The sequence below is a fragment of the Montipora capricornis genome, chromosome 2 (genome assembly GCF_036669925.1).
Source record: "Montipora capricornis isolate CH-2021 chromosome 2, ASM3666992v2, whole genome shotgun sequence".
NCBI lineage: Eukaryota > Metazoa > Cnidaria > Anthozoa > Scleractinia > Acroporidae > Montipora > Montipora capricornis.
The window spans coordinates 64,556,967-64,573,191 of NC_090884.1; the positions used below are offsets into that span (position 1 = coordinate 64,556,967).

Consider the following 16,225-nt stretch of genomic DNA (forward strand, 5'->3'; position numbering starts at 1 on the left):
CATAACTAAAACCATAGAATAATCAGTGGAGGATATTCCGGCGTACCTCACTGTGATTCTCTAAGGCTTCGAAAGCAGCCTTCATGAAGACCTCGTGGATTTCTCGATGGTACTTCCAAAGGTCCATTTGGCAAAACAACTCCATAACATGCGTCTTGTCTATCTAAATTTCAAACCATTGTGAAACAACAGTTGTTACGAGGAGCAACGGGTTGACAAAACTCATTTTGCAAATACACAACAAAACTGACTGACTAGAATTTATTAATTGTAGATTGCCTTCCACAAGTAATCCAAGGTCTCATATTGACAAACTAAGGTACATCTCGCTTGCCCATTAAATCTCTCCTATTAAATCTCAATATCCCTTCACTAACGCACGTCATTCGGCCGTTTGGAAGCCCGATGATTTTAAGTGAAAGTAATTAGAACATTCCTCTTCAATGGGTAGTCGACTCCACGCCTTATGCTGCAATCCTTAACAGGCTGTGTTTTTGCTAAAGCCTAAAGCGAAATTGCGCACAATACCAGTAAACCATGATAAACACACGCGAGGCTAAAATGTCCCGTAGAATGAGTAACGTTTGGGCATCTGGGAATATTTTCAGACCTCTTCACTTGAATCAAGAGCAACGTTTTACTAAGTGCTTCTACTCAAGTTTTGTTTGCCATTTTTTGTGGCTTAACGTACTGCACCGGGCCGCCTTTTAGTGAGCAACATTCTTGTGGTTCAACGATGGAATGATATGTGAAATGGATCATATATGATCTGCGGATATGAAATCAAGTGAAGCTATGATCCTCGCAGTTATGAACGCAGTGGTTTCATTGGTTAGAGCGTCGCACCGGTATCGCGAGGTCACGGGTTCAAACCCCGTTGAAGTCTTGAATTTTTCAGGCTTCTTTACGCAATTGCAAAAAAATTCCGTTCATAACTGCGAGGATCATTGTGGTTATTTTTCAAATAACTATTTTCATACCTTCAAAGGCAGAATTAAATATCAAAGGAAAATCTGTCGTGCTAGCAATCTTAAAGAATTCATCTGAGCGTCAATATTAGTTTGAAAATGGATTAAGAAAATATCGAGCCCTTGACCTTGGGACGACGAAGGCAGGTGCTTGATATTTAAGTTACGAAAACAGAACAAGTATTTAGTTATCCTCGGTTACTTTTCTGTAGGCAACAAATTCAAATTAGTAATGCACTACTAACTACAGAACTTACTTGTTTTACACGACAGTTTAGGACGTTCCTTACTTCATGGCCCCAAAAGAGTTGGAAACCTTCGTCGTTCATTCGGGTAGAAAGCAAGTCTGCCCACACCTTTGCATGAAATTAGAAAAAAAAAGATTGATGGCTTTATTAGGGATGAATTGTCTAATAAAGAATTGAAAGACGCAATGGAGTTTGGCTTGCCCAAGGAAAACAGATGTTGCCGTTGTTCACCAAAGTAATTAGGGAGCTTACGAAACGACGACGCCGACGGCAACGACGACGCTACAAAACAATAGGTTTTAGCGAGCAAAAACAATGCCTCTGCACGCTCTGTACGTGCGTTTTACATTTTGGTACATTTCTTTGCCGTCATCTCCTAAATGACGACGTGAAACGACCAAATTCAAGGTTCTGTGGAGGACGTTAGCAAATGACGATGAATTTTCAGTTCTCTCTCTACGCTTCCAACCCACTCATACCAGTTTAATTCTTCGACAGTTACTACACATCTTTAACGCGAAACGACGTGAAATAGTTTCGTAGTGATATAAACAATGCGAACTTGTATTTTAAATGAAGTCCTCGTAGCCGTCGTCGTTCTCGTTTCGTAAGCTCCCTATTATGTCCTATTGAACGGGTTAATGTCTGGATTGGTGATCATATGGGAATGCTGTACTCCTTAGGGTGTCATGCAGACTTTGTGCATATCTCCCGCCCATGCGGTGTAGGTTGATTGATTTCCAAGGGCTTTTACTCCGGTATTCCGGTTTTCCTTCCTAATCAAAGTTGACTCCTAACTATCTAGATCTGGTTGCTGAGGACCACGACTTCATGATTGTATCCCACGTTAAATAAATCTATTCCCTAAAGTTTCTGTTGGAAGTGTATTGAAAATCAAAGCCTCCTTTTCTTTGTCAGGTCAATTAGTGTCAAAACGCCTTGTTTACGTCAACTAACGCGCCAAAACTAACTTCATCTGAAGAACCTACCAAAATTAAACAAAGTAATCGCTTATTTTTAAAGAGACGTTTTTCTTCAGGTTCTTCTAGTTCCACAGTATCGCCTTCCGATCGCAGCATTTCCTTCCAACGTTCCATCGCTAACTGGTTGAAGCAGGTACAGATATAGTCTTACGTTCCACATATCGGATTTAATTTAAACGCATGTACATTAGACATTAAAACAAAAAACTGTCTCTCGAGAACCCGTACCTGAAATTCTGCCTGTCGCCACTCTTCTGATCCATAGATAACACGTTCTTTTAGCGAAACGAGTAAAGTGTTAAATGCTTCCTGAAATGTAACTTTGTACTCCTCCTCCTTTCTTTGATTTTTTTTAGGTGAAGAGTAAAAGGTGAAACAAACATAACTGCTCCTTCCCAGCAATTTAAAAATGGTACAGAGAGTCGAGCTTCTTTGAAGAATCTCCAAAGCGTGGAATTCAAGTACATATTTCAAAAGCTGCAAGGTAGCCTGAGTGAGGGACTTCAAAGCCTCGTAGGAAAATTTCACCATTCTTTAAGGAAGAAAAAGAGGTATCAGCACACGACGATAGCATTATAAGGCCTTTTTTCGGTTCCTCAAATTTAAACCAAAAGACATCGTTAACCTTGTGCCTTCGCTGTGAAAACGGTGAGCATTTCTCGTGACATAAACTTTAATACCTCTCGTCAACAACAATACAAAAGTAATCCTAAATGCGTTTTTGTGCCAAATCTGATAGGTCAAACCAGCTGATTTTAAAATAAAGATTATTTTTATTGACGATCAACGGTCAACACACGCACACACGCACAGCTATCGTAAATTGAGCTACTGCGGAACACCGGTGTGTCATGTACCAAAACAGTTACGTTGTGTCACGTACCTTTCAGGGATGCTAAGTTCATCGCACACCTCAGCAATCCAATGATCAATGGAGGACCACTAAATAAAAGGAAAAAAACCCGAAACGGAAGATCGAAAATTTAATAAGAGATAACCGCTGGTAACCTCGTTGATTCAACTTGTCACAAGAAATTTTGAAGACTGACTCTCCGGTCTTAACAACCCTTCCATGTTGGCATATTCCACTGTGTGGTCACGTTCGCGTTTAGGTTCAAGGCAACGTAAAAAAAGACGACGAGGTGGCGAGCGACACAGCCTGAAAATATAGGTTTTATGGACAAAAACAATTGTCCCACATGTGCATCATAAATCTAAGAACATTTTTCTGCCTCTCTCCTAACAACGACGTTATCAATGGCAAAATTTGAGACTACGCTAAAACGTAAACGCCCTTCAAACTACGATACTTGCCTCAAGTTTACCAACTCCAAGCAACCTGTGCGCATTCACTAATTTATATTTATATTTTCAGAATGAATTCTCGCCTTCGTCTTTTTCTTAAGTATGCTCCCTAATACTGTCTGAGGATTCGAAGTACAGAAATAAAATCGCAAAAATTAATATTTGCAAAGAATAGTGGAACACGGATATTCTGAGTGTTCACCAATCCAAGTAATGACCTCAGCTGAAATGGTTAACTTTGAGCTAATAAGAGTTAAAGGAATACAGAAGTGTGGAAGACATTTAACTGCTGTAGTAGACTATTGACTAGAGAAGAAATGAGAATTAAGCTAAAGCCGGGTGTAGTTGCTTATCCTGGTATGCTTTATTGAGGTCACCTTACGCGGGATACAGAATGTTCCCAATAATACAGATCACACTAATTATCATTATGATGATCTCCCTAAAAGACGCTGTACCTCTTCTGAAGACAATAAAGGTGGGTCTTTTTCTCTCACGATCCGCGCAAGTGCCCAACACACTTCATGTAGAGGAAATATCTTCCACTGCAGCACATTAGCAATGTCACGAATGGGAAGTGCCAACAGAAACGTTCTTTTGAATAAAGGATCGACCTCAAACAATGGGGCAAGCTCGCGAAATAGATGTACCGGAGAGTGAATGCTGAAATAACATGACATCGTTTTAATATTATGATAACAACGCTTTGGTTGATGGAGTGTACGTGTATACGGATAAAGAGAAGCTGTTTAATTTTGTGTTTCTTATAATGCTCATCCTTCCTTCCTTTTCAACGGTTTTGCGTTTAAGACATGGGAGCATATTGTCCGTGTCAAATATTTGTGTGCAACTTGTGCAGTCAGCTTTCTTAGTTGATAAAGAATTGCATGGACTACCATGTGGCAGATCATGGTCGAACCAACACTCGTCGTTGAAACAATTCAAGCACGCAGAGAAAAAAATCTAAATCAGCAATGCTTAATTAGTGTGGGCTAGGACGAGAAGTAGACACCCACTTAAAACTTTTCATTGTTTGAGAAAATCTGTGAAACGGTAAACATTCGCCCACTGTTTGCAACGAATAAGGGCTTAGTTCTTTGTATTGCATCATGGTTGGATGGAAAAACTTGCAACGCATTTAATTTTTCACCATCCCCGCTTGTTTAAGTGTTGGTGCAAATATTTTTGCCATATCATAGACAAAAATCCCAACTGCCTTCTTAAACACTGTCATAATTTACGGGACTGAATGTCCGTTCTGTAAAATGGCCATTTTTAAGGGCACTCAGCTGGTTTTAAGGTTATTCATGGACGCTATACACTATAAGCCCTGTCTCACAGCTCTTGTTTTTAAATAAAGTTGTGGGACGTTTAAGAACTCGCATACTGTTCTCAAAGGTTAGGGCACGGAGTTCCCATTGAGAACTACGAGGGCCATGTTTTAGTTGAAGATTGTTATTGTTATTTTTTATAATGACTCCTAAAACACTCTTGATTACTGATAACAAGAAAGTCCATACCTCGATCTTTCAGCTTCTTGTCGAACACCGATGAGATTCAGTCCTTGTGATCCCCACCAGGAGTCCTCTAGATCTTTCATTTCAGGAGGTGTTACATTAGAAAAGAGAATGTCTGCCAAGTAGGGTTTAGCAGTCCCGGAGAGAAAATGAAGCAAAGGAATCGCGAATAGCCAGTCAGAGATGCCCGGGCGATCCTTTATTACATATGTGCAAAGGCTCAACAAGTTGTCGGCCAACAATCTACAATAACATTTAAAGTTAGAATGATCGTTGCTGGTAAAGTAATGATTACGATTACACTGCACACTCATTCTCCTTACTCAGGTGCTACTATACATCAAGTCATCTTGATGGCATTAATTAAACAGTCTAATCAACAAAAGACATGACCGTGAGGATTTGGGGGTGGGGAGTTTAAATGAGGAAATAGGGGCATTTCTACTCCCGCTAACCGCCTAACCTAAATGACTAGAGTCACGTGAAATCTGAGATTGACGTTTTGGCGGCAAAAGGCAAGTCCTCATCCGTGTCATTTACCGAGGCTCCAAATTGATCTTTCTTCCCGTATATATGTTTATGATACATGAAATTATTCTTAGTTTAGTCTTTTAAGATGAGCCAAGAAATAAAACAGGAATCAGTTATCTTTGCCCAATTTCTATGGTACACGAGGCTCCTCTCTAAACTGGATGCATAATTACCTCAACTCTCGTTTTCAATATGTTCAAATTGACTCCTTTAAATCTCCACTGCTTCCAATTTAAATGTGGTATCCCCAGGGTTCTGTACTAGGACCACTTCTATCTCATCAATGGCACATATTTACATCTTCAAAGTACCTCTCATTTATCCTTTTTCAGATGACACCAACATTTTCTTTTCAGAATAACATCTCAAGACTAATTAATATCGTTAACTATGAACTTCCCCATTGGCGACTTGGTTCAAAACTAACAAACTAACTCTGCATCCTGATAAGACAAAATTTATCTTATTTCACTCTCCGAGAAAGACAATTAATCTTGATGGTCTTTCTATCACCATTGATAACAACAGACTAAAGAAAACACAAGATTTTTCGGTGACATCCATCAAAACCTGTCATGGCAACCACATATCAAAGCGATTTCTTCCAAAGTTGCTAAATCCATCGGGATCATTACCAAATGTCGTCAGTTTTTTTTTTTCTTACAAATTCTCTTTACACATTATATAATTCTCTAATACTGGTCTATCGTTTGGGCCTCCACATGTCCCTCTATATCCCTCTCATGTACAACCAATCTTTTTTCTCCAAAGGAAAGCCCTAAGATTCATTACTCACTCTCCCACCCGCCGACATACCTACCCTCTATTTAGCACATTAAACATTCCAAATATATTCAATATTTAAAAGCCCCAAGTTTCTGTTTCGTTTTCCTTCATATGCAAACGCGCTTGCCCATTCCTCTCTCGTCTCTCTTCAAACTTAATTCTGATTGCCATCAATATTTTACAGGTGCAGAAAGATAACTTACATCTCCATACTCATCAATACTCTTTCTCTTTACGGGTACACGGTCCCCGAATTTGGAATGATTCCTCTTTCATGCATTACACAATTTTCTCAATCTTTCAAACTACAAAAGTAAACTCATAGATTATTTCAAGTCCTTGTAAACTATCATATAACGTTTCGTTTAGCCATGAACCATAATTCCTCTCATAATGCCTTCGAATTCTTTCTCATAAGATTAATTGTTAGCATTAGGTATCATATTTATAGTCTTTTGTTTTTCTGCTTGCCATCTGGTAGTTCGCCTAGTCTCCCCTATGATCTTTAACATATAAGCCTCTGGCTTCGGCAATTGACTGTATCTATGTAAACTTTAATCTGTGCTTTCTTTTTTGGAATAAATGAAAAACTCAAATAAGATAAATAAGTTATTATTTAAATAACCTATAACTTCCCTCCTCCCAACAAATATGGTCACTCGAGTACATCTTTTACTACCAAAGTAAACACAAAAACTGTCTCAACTTTAAACTGCTAGCCAGCGCTAAGCTCCTGAGTTGCGGTTTGTCGTCGTCATTTTTTTTATTTTCGCCGAGGCTCCGTGATAATACTCCTTTTTTCTTAAAAAGAGGGGTTTTGTGAAGTAAAAGGTGAATGTATGGTGGCGGATATTTGTCTTGCACACAGTGATATACAGTTGAAATGACCATCCAAGTCTGTCTGCATTGCATACAGCGAGAACATCAGAACAACGATTTCACACTCAACCCGCCAGAAAAATGCCAAAATTTAACTATTAATAACTATACAAAAAATAATTTATAACTTAATATTTATTCTCTATCAACCTGTAATATCAAAATTTTAAATTATACATTAAAGCACCCTGCTGACCACTACCCTTGTCTTTCATAAAGTCCCACATGCACTGTCGCTTCTAGGCAATTGTTGTATGTGGATGTAACTATTTAAGGAAGGGGTGGCTCTTAACTACCAAACCGTTGCTATGGACCACTTCAAATAGTCATTTCTCAAGTCAGTTATCCTTTTTTTGCTAAGTGTGTTTTAGTATATACTAGCGTTGAACGCGCGCGCTGATTGGCTACTCAAACTCCGGATGTCCTTTGCTATTCACCTCCGAGCAACTCGCGCGGAATTTGGCGCCCGAAAATGTTGTAATCTCTGCAGGAAAAAAATGAGTTAACTCATCTTTTTGTGCTATGTTGTCTCACTGTTTTAGTATATACAGAAACCCATAAGGGTTGAAACGTGTAACGGCCCCTTGTGTGCTGGGAAACAAGCTTCTGAATATTCAATTTGCTAAGTACCATATTTGGAACAACAAGAGAGAAACATTAACCCATCAGTTCGCAAGAAGCCCGTGACGCAATACCACCAATGTTCTCGTGCGAAATTGGAGCGAGGGGTTTCCAAATATGGTACTTAGCACTGAATATTCAGAAGCTGTGAACGCGCGTTACACGTTTCAACCCTTATGGGTTTCTGGTATATACTAAAACAACTATTCATCTCAGTGTCGGTGGGTAGTAATATCCACCACTAGCCACCTCCACGTCGGTGAATAGTTGCCCACTATTGAACATTTCCGTTTCTGCTCAAAACCATAATTGGTAAATCACGTGACAATTTTTAACGCAAGAGTATGAGAACATTCCAACACAAAATCTGTAGCGAGAATTTTAATAAAATTATTTATAAAAAAAATTATGACGTCCTAAGGACCTCCTTTGATACAATTTTTAAAATATCAGGTCAATTTTTTGTCCAAATAGATATTCCATGCTACAGTTTATGAAACATGATGGGACGGTTCCCATCCATTGAAAAACCGCATCTTCTTTTGCTTCCTAAGAGTTTTCACATGTTTGTCACTGAAACGCACCGCAGAGGACTGGGACTAGTTGCGCATGTGCCTTCTGATTGAAGTGATGTCAGATTTCCATTGAAAAAGTTACTTCAAAGAACCATTCGTGCAACCTTCTTCTGTAGAGCTCTTGACTAAAAAGCTTCCTTAGCAACCATTGCCTTTCTGTAGTTAAGGGACACCCCCCTCCCCCCCCCCCCCGCCCTCTCCAATGCACTGGCATTTCAAAGACTCCAGTGATCAGCAATGTTAGTAGTAGATTACCTGAAGTTCTTTTCACTGGGGAAATGACGCAATACGGCGTCAAACCCGCTGCAAGCTTTGTTCTGTGGGTCACCATATGTGGCTAGACACCTCAATAAGTCTCTTAGCTCGTCATCTCTCAGCAACGTCATTTCGTGACGACAGATAAGGGATGCAATCATTACTGAAGTAACCACTCGCTTATTTTGTGATTCATCGGCATTATCCACAGTTTGTAGGATGTTCACGTTTCGATACAGTCGGGCAGAAAGGTATTCGTGAAGTACCTTGATCGAAAGAAAATTAAATTGACCAAATTCGTTTTTATGAAGGTCTTCATTAGTGGTCACAATCCCTATATTTTAAGTATATTATGGGACATTGAATTTATTCTGCAAATATATTGTTTCGATTTTTTTTTCTAAATTTGTGATCCATTCCTAAAATGGGAGTATAACTGTCTTTTGGGGAGGGGGGTGGGGGGATAAGGTTCAACAATTAGAAGGATTGACTATACAACACATTCACGCGCAAAGGAAAACCTTATGGTGCCATAGGAAATACTAGTTATTGCTTATTGTGACGTCAGGTAGTAAACCACCGTAGTAACGTGAGAGTTATCTAAAAATACCCAGTATTTTGTTTAAAAGATTGTGTCCTCCTTTTTTACTTTTGTTCTTCTTATTTTATTTTATTTTTTATTATGTTTTTTTTTGCTGGAAAGTGATTAGCACGATAAAGTAGAACTCCCTGAAGTGTATGCAGAGCCACCTTTAACTTTCCATCTCTGAATCTGGTCCAGGGAACTGCTTTTATTTTTGCAATGAGTTAAATCTTCACCGTCTGATCACCTCCAAACAAAAAAATGGGGGTCGCCCGGTTCATTTTGAAGATACAAGATAAAATATAGGGTGATTTAAGATGTCTCTCCTGATCGCTATAGTAAGCTAGTGCGTCACTCTTTGTCAATCAGTTAGGCAAAAATTATTGTTTCAAATTTCACAAAAAAACTGGATGTTTGGTGGTAAAACGTGTTAGAGTCAATCCCCTTAAAAATCAGTACAGTTTCCTTAAGGTGCTAAAACTAGTTTGAGAAACATTAAGTAGCCTTGGTAGATCCGCCTCTTCACCTCGCTCCCCGATTTTTTGCGAGTGGGGGGGGGGGGAGGGGAGGCGGATGCACACAGGCTAACCTTAAGTGATTCACTCAAGTCAAGTCAAGATTCTACTAAGAAAAAGAGAAGTGGTCGTCACACACTGCAAAGGGTGGCTTCTAATTAAACGATATTTTTCCTGCCAATTATATTTTTAAACCATCGCCGGCACCCCTTTTCTCAAAAATGTGTTGCAGGTTGAAACTCTTTACAAGTATTTCAACTGAACTTTTGCCTCGCTATTTCTATCAAAATGCTGCTTTTATCTGTTTTGTTGTTGTTGTTGTTGTTGTTGTTGTTGTTTGCTAAGCTTTTCCTAAGAAGGATGCTTACGCCTTTTGCTTGTAGGCATTATGCTGCACTAACCTTTCCAACGGTGAAACCACTGATATCGCGCTGAAAATAGTCTCCTCCATTCTCAAACATGTCCCTTGACATACAGTAAACGACTGCATTGATTTCTCTTAAGACAGAGTGACCACTCATTTTTTCTTCCAAGGAGATGCTGTCCCAGTCAGGAAGCATAACCAGCATAGCCATTCTTCGTCCTTCTGCAGGACCCTGAACAGAGTTAGCCAACCAAGGAAACCGATTACAAATGGACGCCCATAAGCTCGGTTCACTAAAGATTGCATCATCGTATTGATTCCATGTACCTGCATGTGAACGTTCAAATGTCACAAAAGATAAAACTGTCAACATTTTTAATAAATTACTGAGATAATTAAAAAAAGACAACCTAACGTACGGAAAACACAAACCTTTTTCAAAGACTGTGACACTGTAAAATGGAGACGTAACAAGGGGCTTAACATCATTAGATGCACATTAAGATAATCTTCGGTGAAATATGTGTTCGGGAGAGTCAAACTATCCTAAAACTCTTGGTACTACGTTACGAAACAGTTGTAGTCTTTTTTACTAAAAAATCACCTAAAATATTCTCAACTAGGCAAAAGTACTCCCTTACGTTTTCGGAAGGGAATTTTTTTGCAATTTTTTGCACTTAAAAGGGTCACCTCGCAGTTTCGGATGAGTAAATGGTTCTCTGGGAAGTTTTCAGAGGATACTTTCAGCTTACAGTTTCTTCAATGAAGACTTCATTTTCGGACGCTTCAGTTTTCAGCTAAGATATCCAAACAGATCAGATTCTTCTAGGTGATAAAAATATCTCTTTAGACAGCCGTCATACATTACAAGGAGCCTCGAAATGTCTCTCAAAGGCTTTTGGTTTCATTTACTCGTTGGGTGCTCTTGGACTATTAACGGTAGCGAATTGAATCAATGAAACGAGTCTTGCTAACTTTCCACATCAATATATAGAATTCTTTTACTTACCCTTGCCTCTTTTAGTAACGTCCAACGCACATTAATTTTTTTGGTTTTTAATGTCCCGAACATTTAGTATTCACTGATGCAAAATTTCCAATGTAATTCATCACTGCACTTACCATGGGGCTTGTGGAAATCCCCGGAGATGTTAAGGCAACGGTTTACGTGGGCAGGCTTAACGGCTTTACAATCAATGAGGCACTCCCACTGAAGATCTTTCCTTCCCGGCCCCACAACTACGTACTTGTATGGAATCTTACACTTAACCTGTTGCAAAGTTAATTTAGCTTCGCCTTTTAAAACGTAATATCCATTTGCCACTTCCCTAAAAAGGATTGAAAGAGAAGAGCAGGAGGTAATAAATGTACTGTTTGATAAGTATAGTAGACTCCAAAAAAATTCACGAGAAAGAGATATTAATTTGTACCTTACTACAGTCATCTGAATTTGTTTCGTTGCATTCCAAGAAAAGGGTGTGCCTCCACGCAGAACAACTTTTTGCCCTCGGTGAAAATCTACTGAAAAGGTCGGCGTCAGCAAAGCATGAAAAACAACATGAACGTAGTTTCCTTTGGGGTCATTCTCTCCTTTGCGTGAGCTGTTATTTCCATGGGTATGTAGCGAGCTGTGTTTTGGCGGTGCTCTATTATCACCTGAGCAACTTGTTGCATCGATAACCTCAGTATTTGCCAATTTTCCATTCTTTGTACTCTCGTCTGCCTTTTCATCAGAGGCATCTTTGTTCAGTTGATCCCTTGGTTTGAGATCCTTTCCATCAGCATTGTCGCAAGTGCCATCCATTTTCTCAACTGTTGGAGGCACCGGATGCCTGTTGCCAGTAGGAGCTTGTGACGACCCATCTTGACCTTGCACGGCATCATTCTCCTCTTGTTTTCTTTCTAGACACCCTCTAAGAGCAGTCTCATCTCTATTTTCATGGCCATCGAAGGGAGTGCGCTCTTCATTATTACGATGGTTCTTCTCCATAATGCCCTTCCCATTATCACCATTTTTGAATACGTCGTTTTCTTTGCTTGAGAAGAGAATGACCTCTTTTGCTTCGTCACTGGTTTGGGTATCATCAGCGTATCCACTGGTGGCTTTCATGTCCTCGGTGATTGTTGTGAAGGTATCGGTGGATTTAAGGTTTGTCAAGCTTTCTTCCTCCGTTCTATACGATGAATAATATTAAAAAAAACCGTACGTCATCTATAAATGCAAGCACGCCACTTAGGCATGACGAAGGCAACGATACTCCGAAAAAAGAAGGAAAGTCGCTTTAAAAGCTACCGTTTACTTTGTGACCAGATATTACTAGCCAACACAGCTATAATAGTTGTGCTGCAAATACCTTTGGCTTTATAATGGTTTCCAAATCATATTCTTATATTTTGATGTAACATTTTGAATGTTTCTCGGCCATCCCTTTAGCCGGTGAGTCGGTTGTTCTTCCACCTCAGTCAGTCAGTGTCAAATGGAGAGATTAACATATTCAGACATAAAAACACAAGATTAATGACTCACTTTAAGTCTGACAGTTGCATTTCCTCCTTATTAACAATCTCAACCTTTCCACTTATCTTCTCAGCTTCAGGGCCAGATTCTTGCATTACCTGCATTTTAAAAACACACAATTAAGCAGAAAAATACATTCTCTCTAACGTGTGTTATTCAGAAGAAAAATGGAGCATAAACATTGGTCTATGTGACTGTAATGTCCTCCCCTTTTAGCAGAGCCGGTGCTGAAATCGATTATGACTGGGGAGAGATCAGATCAGATAATTTATTTAACTCAATTCAAAACAACAAATAAATCAGTACAGATTAAAAATAGTTGGAAAATAAGCACAAATAATGAGTGAGTTGGGATCATCCAAGTAGCAGTGGCTAATATAGTGGATGACCCCAGCAAAAAAAGCATACATGCAAAGTGGACACAGAGAAAATTTCGTTTTTTAGGATAAAAAGTATTTCTTCATACGCTCGGCGTGTAATTAAGGATTGTAAGAGTTTAAAAGCATAGAGTTCTTGAGGGTGTTACGAAATAGTGAAAGAGAATTTGACTTAGTGACAGACGAGGGCAAAGAATTCCAAAGACGAGAGCCAGGGAATTTTAACGAACGTGAACCATATTGGGTAGTGTTAGCAGAAGAGACAAAGATGGTCATCACAAGACTGGCGAGTGGAGTAGGAGTGAACAGAAGAGGCGAAAGTGAAATATTCATTAAAAGATGATGATTTGATGATATCATTAACCCTTTCAGCCCCGATAGTGCCAAATGGCACTTATAGATTTTACTCTGTCTAACGCCAGACGATTTAACTCGTCAATTGGGAACCCTCGGGGCTTAAAGGGTTAAGCTAACAGCGTGAAAAAACTATGTCCCCGTTTAACCCTTTCAGCCCCGATAGTGCCAAATGGCACTTATAGATTTTACTCTGTCTAACGCCAGACGATTTTACTCGTCAATGGGGAACCCCTCGGGGCTTAAAGGGTTAATGTCAAGCAAGTTGAGATATTTAAAGAGGGGTGCAGAGTGGTACCCACGGTCGTGGACAATTTGAAACAAAGTTCATTAATGTGCTTTTCCACGTTAGATTCACATCAAAAATTACCCCTAGGTACTTAGCCGAGTCGACTTGTTTAATACATTCAGCATCAATTTTAACGCGAAAAGACTGGACAGGTTTAAATTTGTTTGAGTGAAGAGGATAAGTCTTAGTTTTTGAGATACTAAGCGCTAAGCGATTGCACTTCATCCAGTCAGCAACAGATTTGAGTTCTTGATTTAGAGTAACTTCAAGTTGGTTGAGGTTTTTAATGGAGAGATAAAGGTTAGTATCATCAGCAAATAAGTGAAATGTTGGTAGGCTTGAGGAGTTGGGCTGCTTGTTTACATATATTAAGAATAAAAGGAGTCCTAGAATGAATCCTTGGGGAAGACCACAAATTACTGGTCGAGAAATTGAGTTATGACCATTAACACATACATATTGCAGTCTGTAGGATAGATAAGATTGAAACCATTCAATTGCATTACCTCTTATTCCGTCATGGTTGAGCTTAGTTAATAGGATTCTGCGATTGACCGTCAAACAAACAAACAAACAAACAATAACTTTATTTTGTGTCAAAGGCTTTTTTTCAAATTAATGAAAATACCACAACCAAATTCGTTATTATCAATGGACTGGCGAATAGATTCAGTGATCAAAATAAGTGCATGCATAGTAAAACAATTTTCCCTAAAACCAAACTGAAGTGGATAGAGGATTTTGAATTTTTTCCCAGTCTAGAACCTTTTTAAAGATAGGAGTAACCCTTGCTAATTTCAATTAGCCCTATATTTCTCTTTTACGCCCTTATGTCCTGTTAAGTGTCAAAAACCACCGCCCACCTGTCTTGTTCATTTCACAAATATTTTGTACATGGCTGTTTAAGTTGCGTCAAACCAAACACCGATTAGGAAGAAAAATGTGGTACCAGAATGTTTTGCTCTTAAGGGAGAACTGTTCGTAGCAAGAAGACCACCAACAATCCGATTGTGTTTTTGCCGACTTCGCAAAGAGAATCTAAAAATCGAATACAGTTCTTATTTTTCTTACGTGAACATAATCAAGTTATCAGTGAAAAAGAGAAATCACCGTTTCTCTGCAACAAGTGGGTATTCATATCGAAAAATCCCCACTTCAATCCCATGTGCTCTGCATGCCTTGCGGAAGAAAAATGTAGAAATATTGATAAATTTAACCCTAGCTTTTTCGGTCTTTCAAGAAGAAAAACAACAAAAAAATCAAGGCGACACACGCTAACACCAACCCGGTGTGGCCAACACATCACGCATACGCCAAACCATTTCACCCAATCGATCAGCAGCCATTTTCAAGAAGACACGAAGAATATGAAAAGGAGTAGCCAGGAAGAATTAAATCAGCACGCCACTAAAAGAGAAAAGCAAACCAGGGTTTATCTCCAGGGAAAAGCTCAGTGGTCAAATCACTACTGAAGAATAAAGTCCACAAACAAACAGCTATTAGGATGAGTTGCAAGAATTTGATGCTATCGAAACTAAGGTGGACGATTTTATTTTTGACGGAGGCCTTCCGCATCGTAAATCAAAGTTGTGATCCATCCAGATATGTGACCGTGACAAACACGAATGAGCAAAGAGTTTGCATAAACGTTACAGGAAATTTGACAGATGCCTGATTTTCTCCTACACCCTCTCCCATTGATTGCCATAGGGAGCTTTAGCAACGACAACGGCGACAACAACGAGAACGTCAGAAATTTGCATATTTAGTCGGCGATGTTTCTCGTCTCCTGGAGTCTGTTATTTAACTGTAGAGCATGAACGACGGAATATCAAAAAGCGTAAGTGCTTTCAAATGTCATTAGAGCAAGAGAGATTCACGTTCGAAGGTACGAGTCAGTGGCCGCCTTCTGTTGTCCTTAGGCTGACAACTTGCCGTCTGGTCCGATCCAATCAGCGGGCAGTGGAGAATTACCCTCAGATCTCGAGAAATTAATGGTGGATGCTGTAGCGAACACTATGCCAGCAGTCCAGAGGAACATTTTCACCTCGGTGTGGAGTGAAACGAGTTCTAACGACAATAAGGAAGCGGGAAGGTCAACCACCGAAATGCCCCCAACTAGCTCCAGGCGTTTTGGGGAGAGGGCTTTTATTGCAATGAACTGAAAACTGGCATCTCTGAGGACTTGTTATCCTTCACAACTAAGGCCTTATTCAGGGCCCTGACGACGGAGAAATGGAAGGAGTGGCCCAGTGGTAAGGGCGCTCTCCTTGAGATCGAACATCCCAGGTTCAAGACCCGTTCTGACCACTTTTGGAATTTGATCCTGGTGATCCCTGGTTCAACTTCTTAGCTGCACTTGTAAATAGTCAGCTGGTTTGCCTTTGGCCAGTTGGGTTCTTAACATTTGCTGCCGTTGTTTTTCTGTTCTGTCCTTTCGTCGATTGTGTTTCATTGGTCATAAAAGCTGCTATGGGGAGTGGTCAATTAAGTATGTATGTATGTATAAGGATTTAACGTCTCCGTACCCTCAACTTAAGGATACTGAGTCCTTCTT

General features: G+C 39.6%; 2 protein-coding genes across 4 annotated transcripts in view; one reads left to right on the plus strand and one right to left on the minus strand.

Moving 5' to 3' along the window:
• Positions 1–16,225, plus strand: part of LOC138031474 (TNF receptor-associated factor 2-like) — a 527,459-nt gene that overhangs the window by 164,444 nt on the left and 346,790 nt on the right. The gene's annotated exons all lie outside the window — the stretch shown is intronic.
• The window catches only part of LOC138031406 (E3 ubiquitin-protein ligase rnf213-alpha-like), a 105,440-nt gene that overhangs the window by 80,952 nt on the left and 8,263 nt on the right, over positions 1–16,225 (minus strand). For all 3 annotated transcript variants that reach the window (XM_068879116.1, XM_068879105.1, XM_068879109.1), the window contains 11 exons: positions 12,658–12,746; positions 11,561–12,304; positions 11,253–11,458; positions 10,168–10,457; positions 8,669–8,934; positions 5,025–5,264; positions 3,963–4,167; positions 3,083–3,141; positions 2,428–2,731; positions 1,226–1,324; positions 47–163 (listed from right to left, as the gene is read on the minus strand). In XM_068879116.1, coding sequence (XP_068735217.1) covers positions 47–163; positions 1,226–1,324; positions 2,428–2,731; positions 3,083–3,141; positions 3,963–4,167; positions 5,025–5,264; positions 8,669–8,934; positions 10,168–10,457; positions 11,253–11,458; positions 11,561–12,304; positions 12,658–12,746 — 2,619 coding nt within the window. The remainder of the gene's footprint in view (positions 1–46; positions 164–1,225; positions 1,325–2,427; positions 2,732–3,082; positions 3,142–3,962; positions 4,168–5,024; positions 5,265–8,668; positions 8,935–10,167; positions 10,458–11,252; positions 11,459–11,560; positions 12,305–12,657; positions 12,747–16,225) is intronic.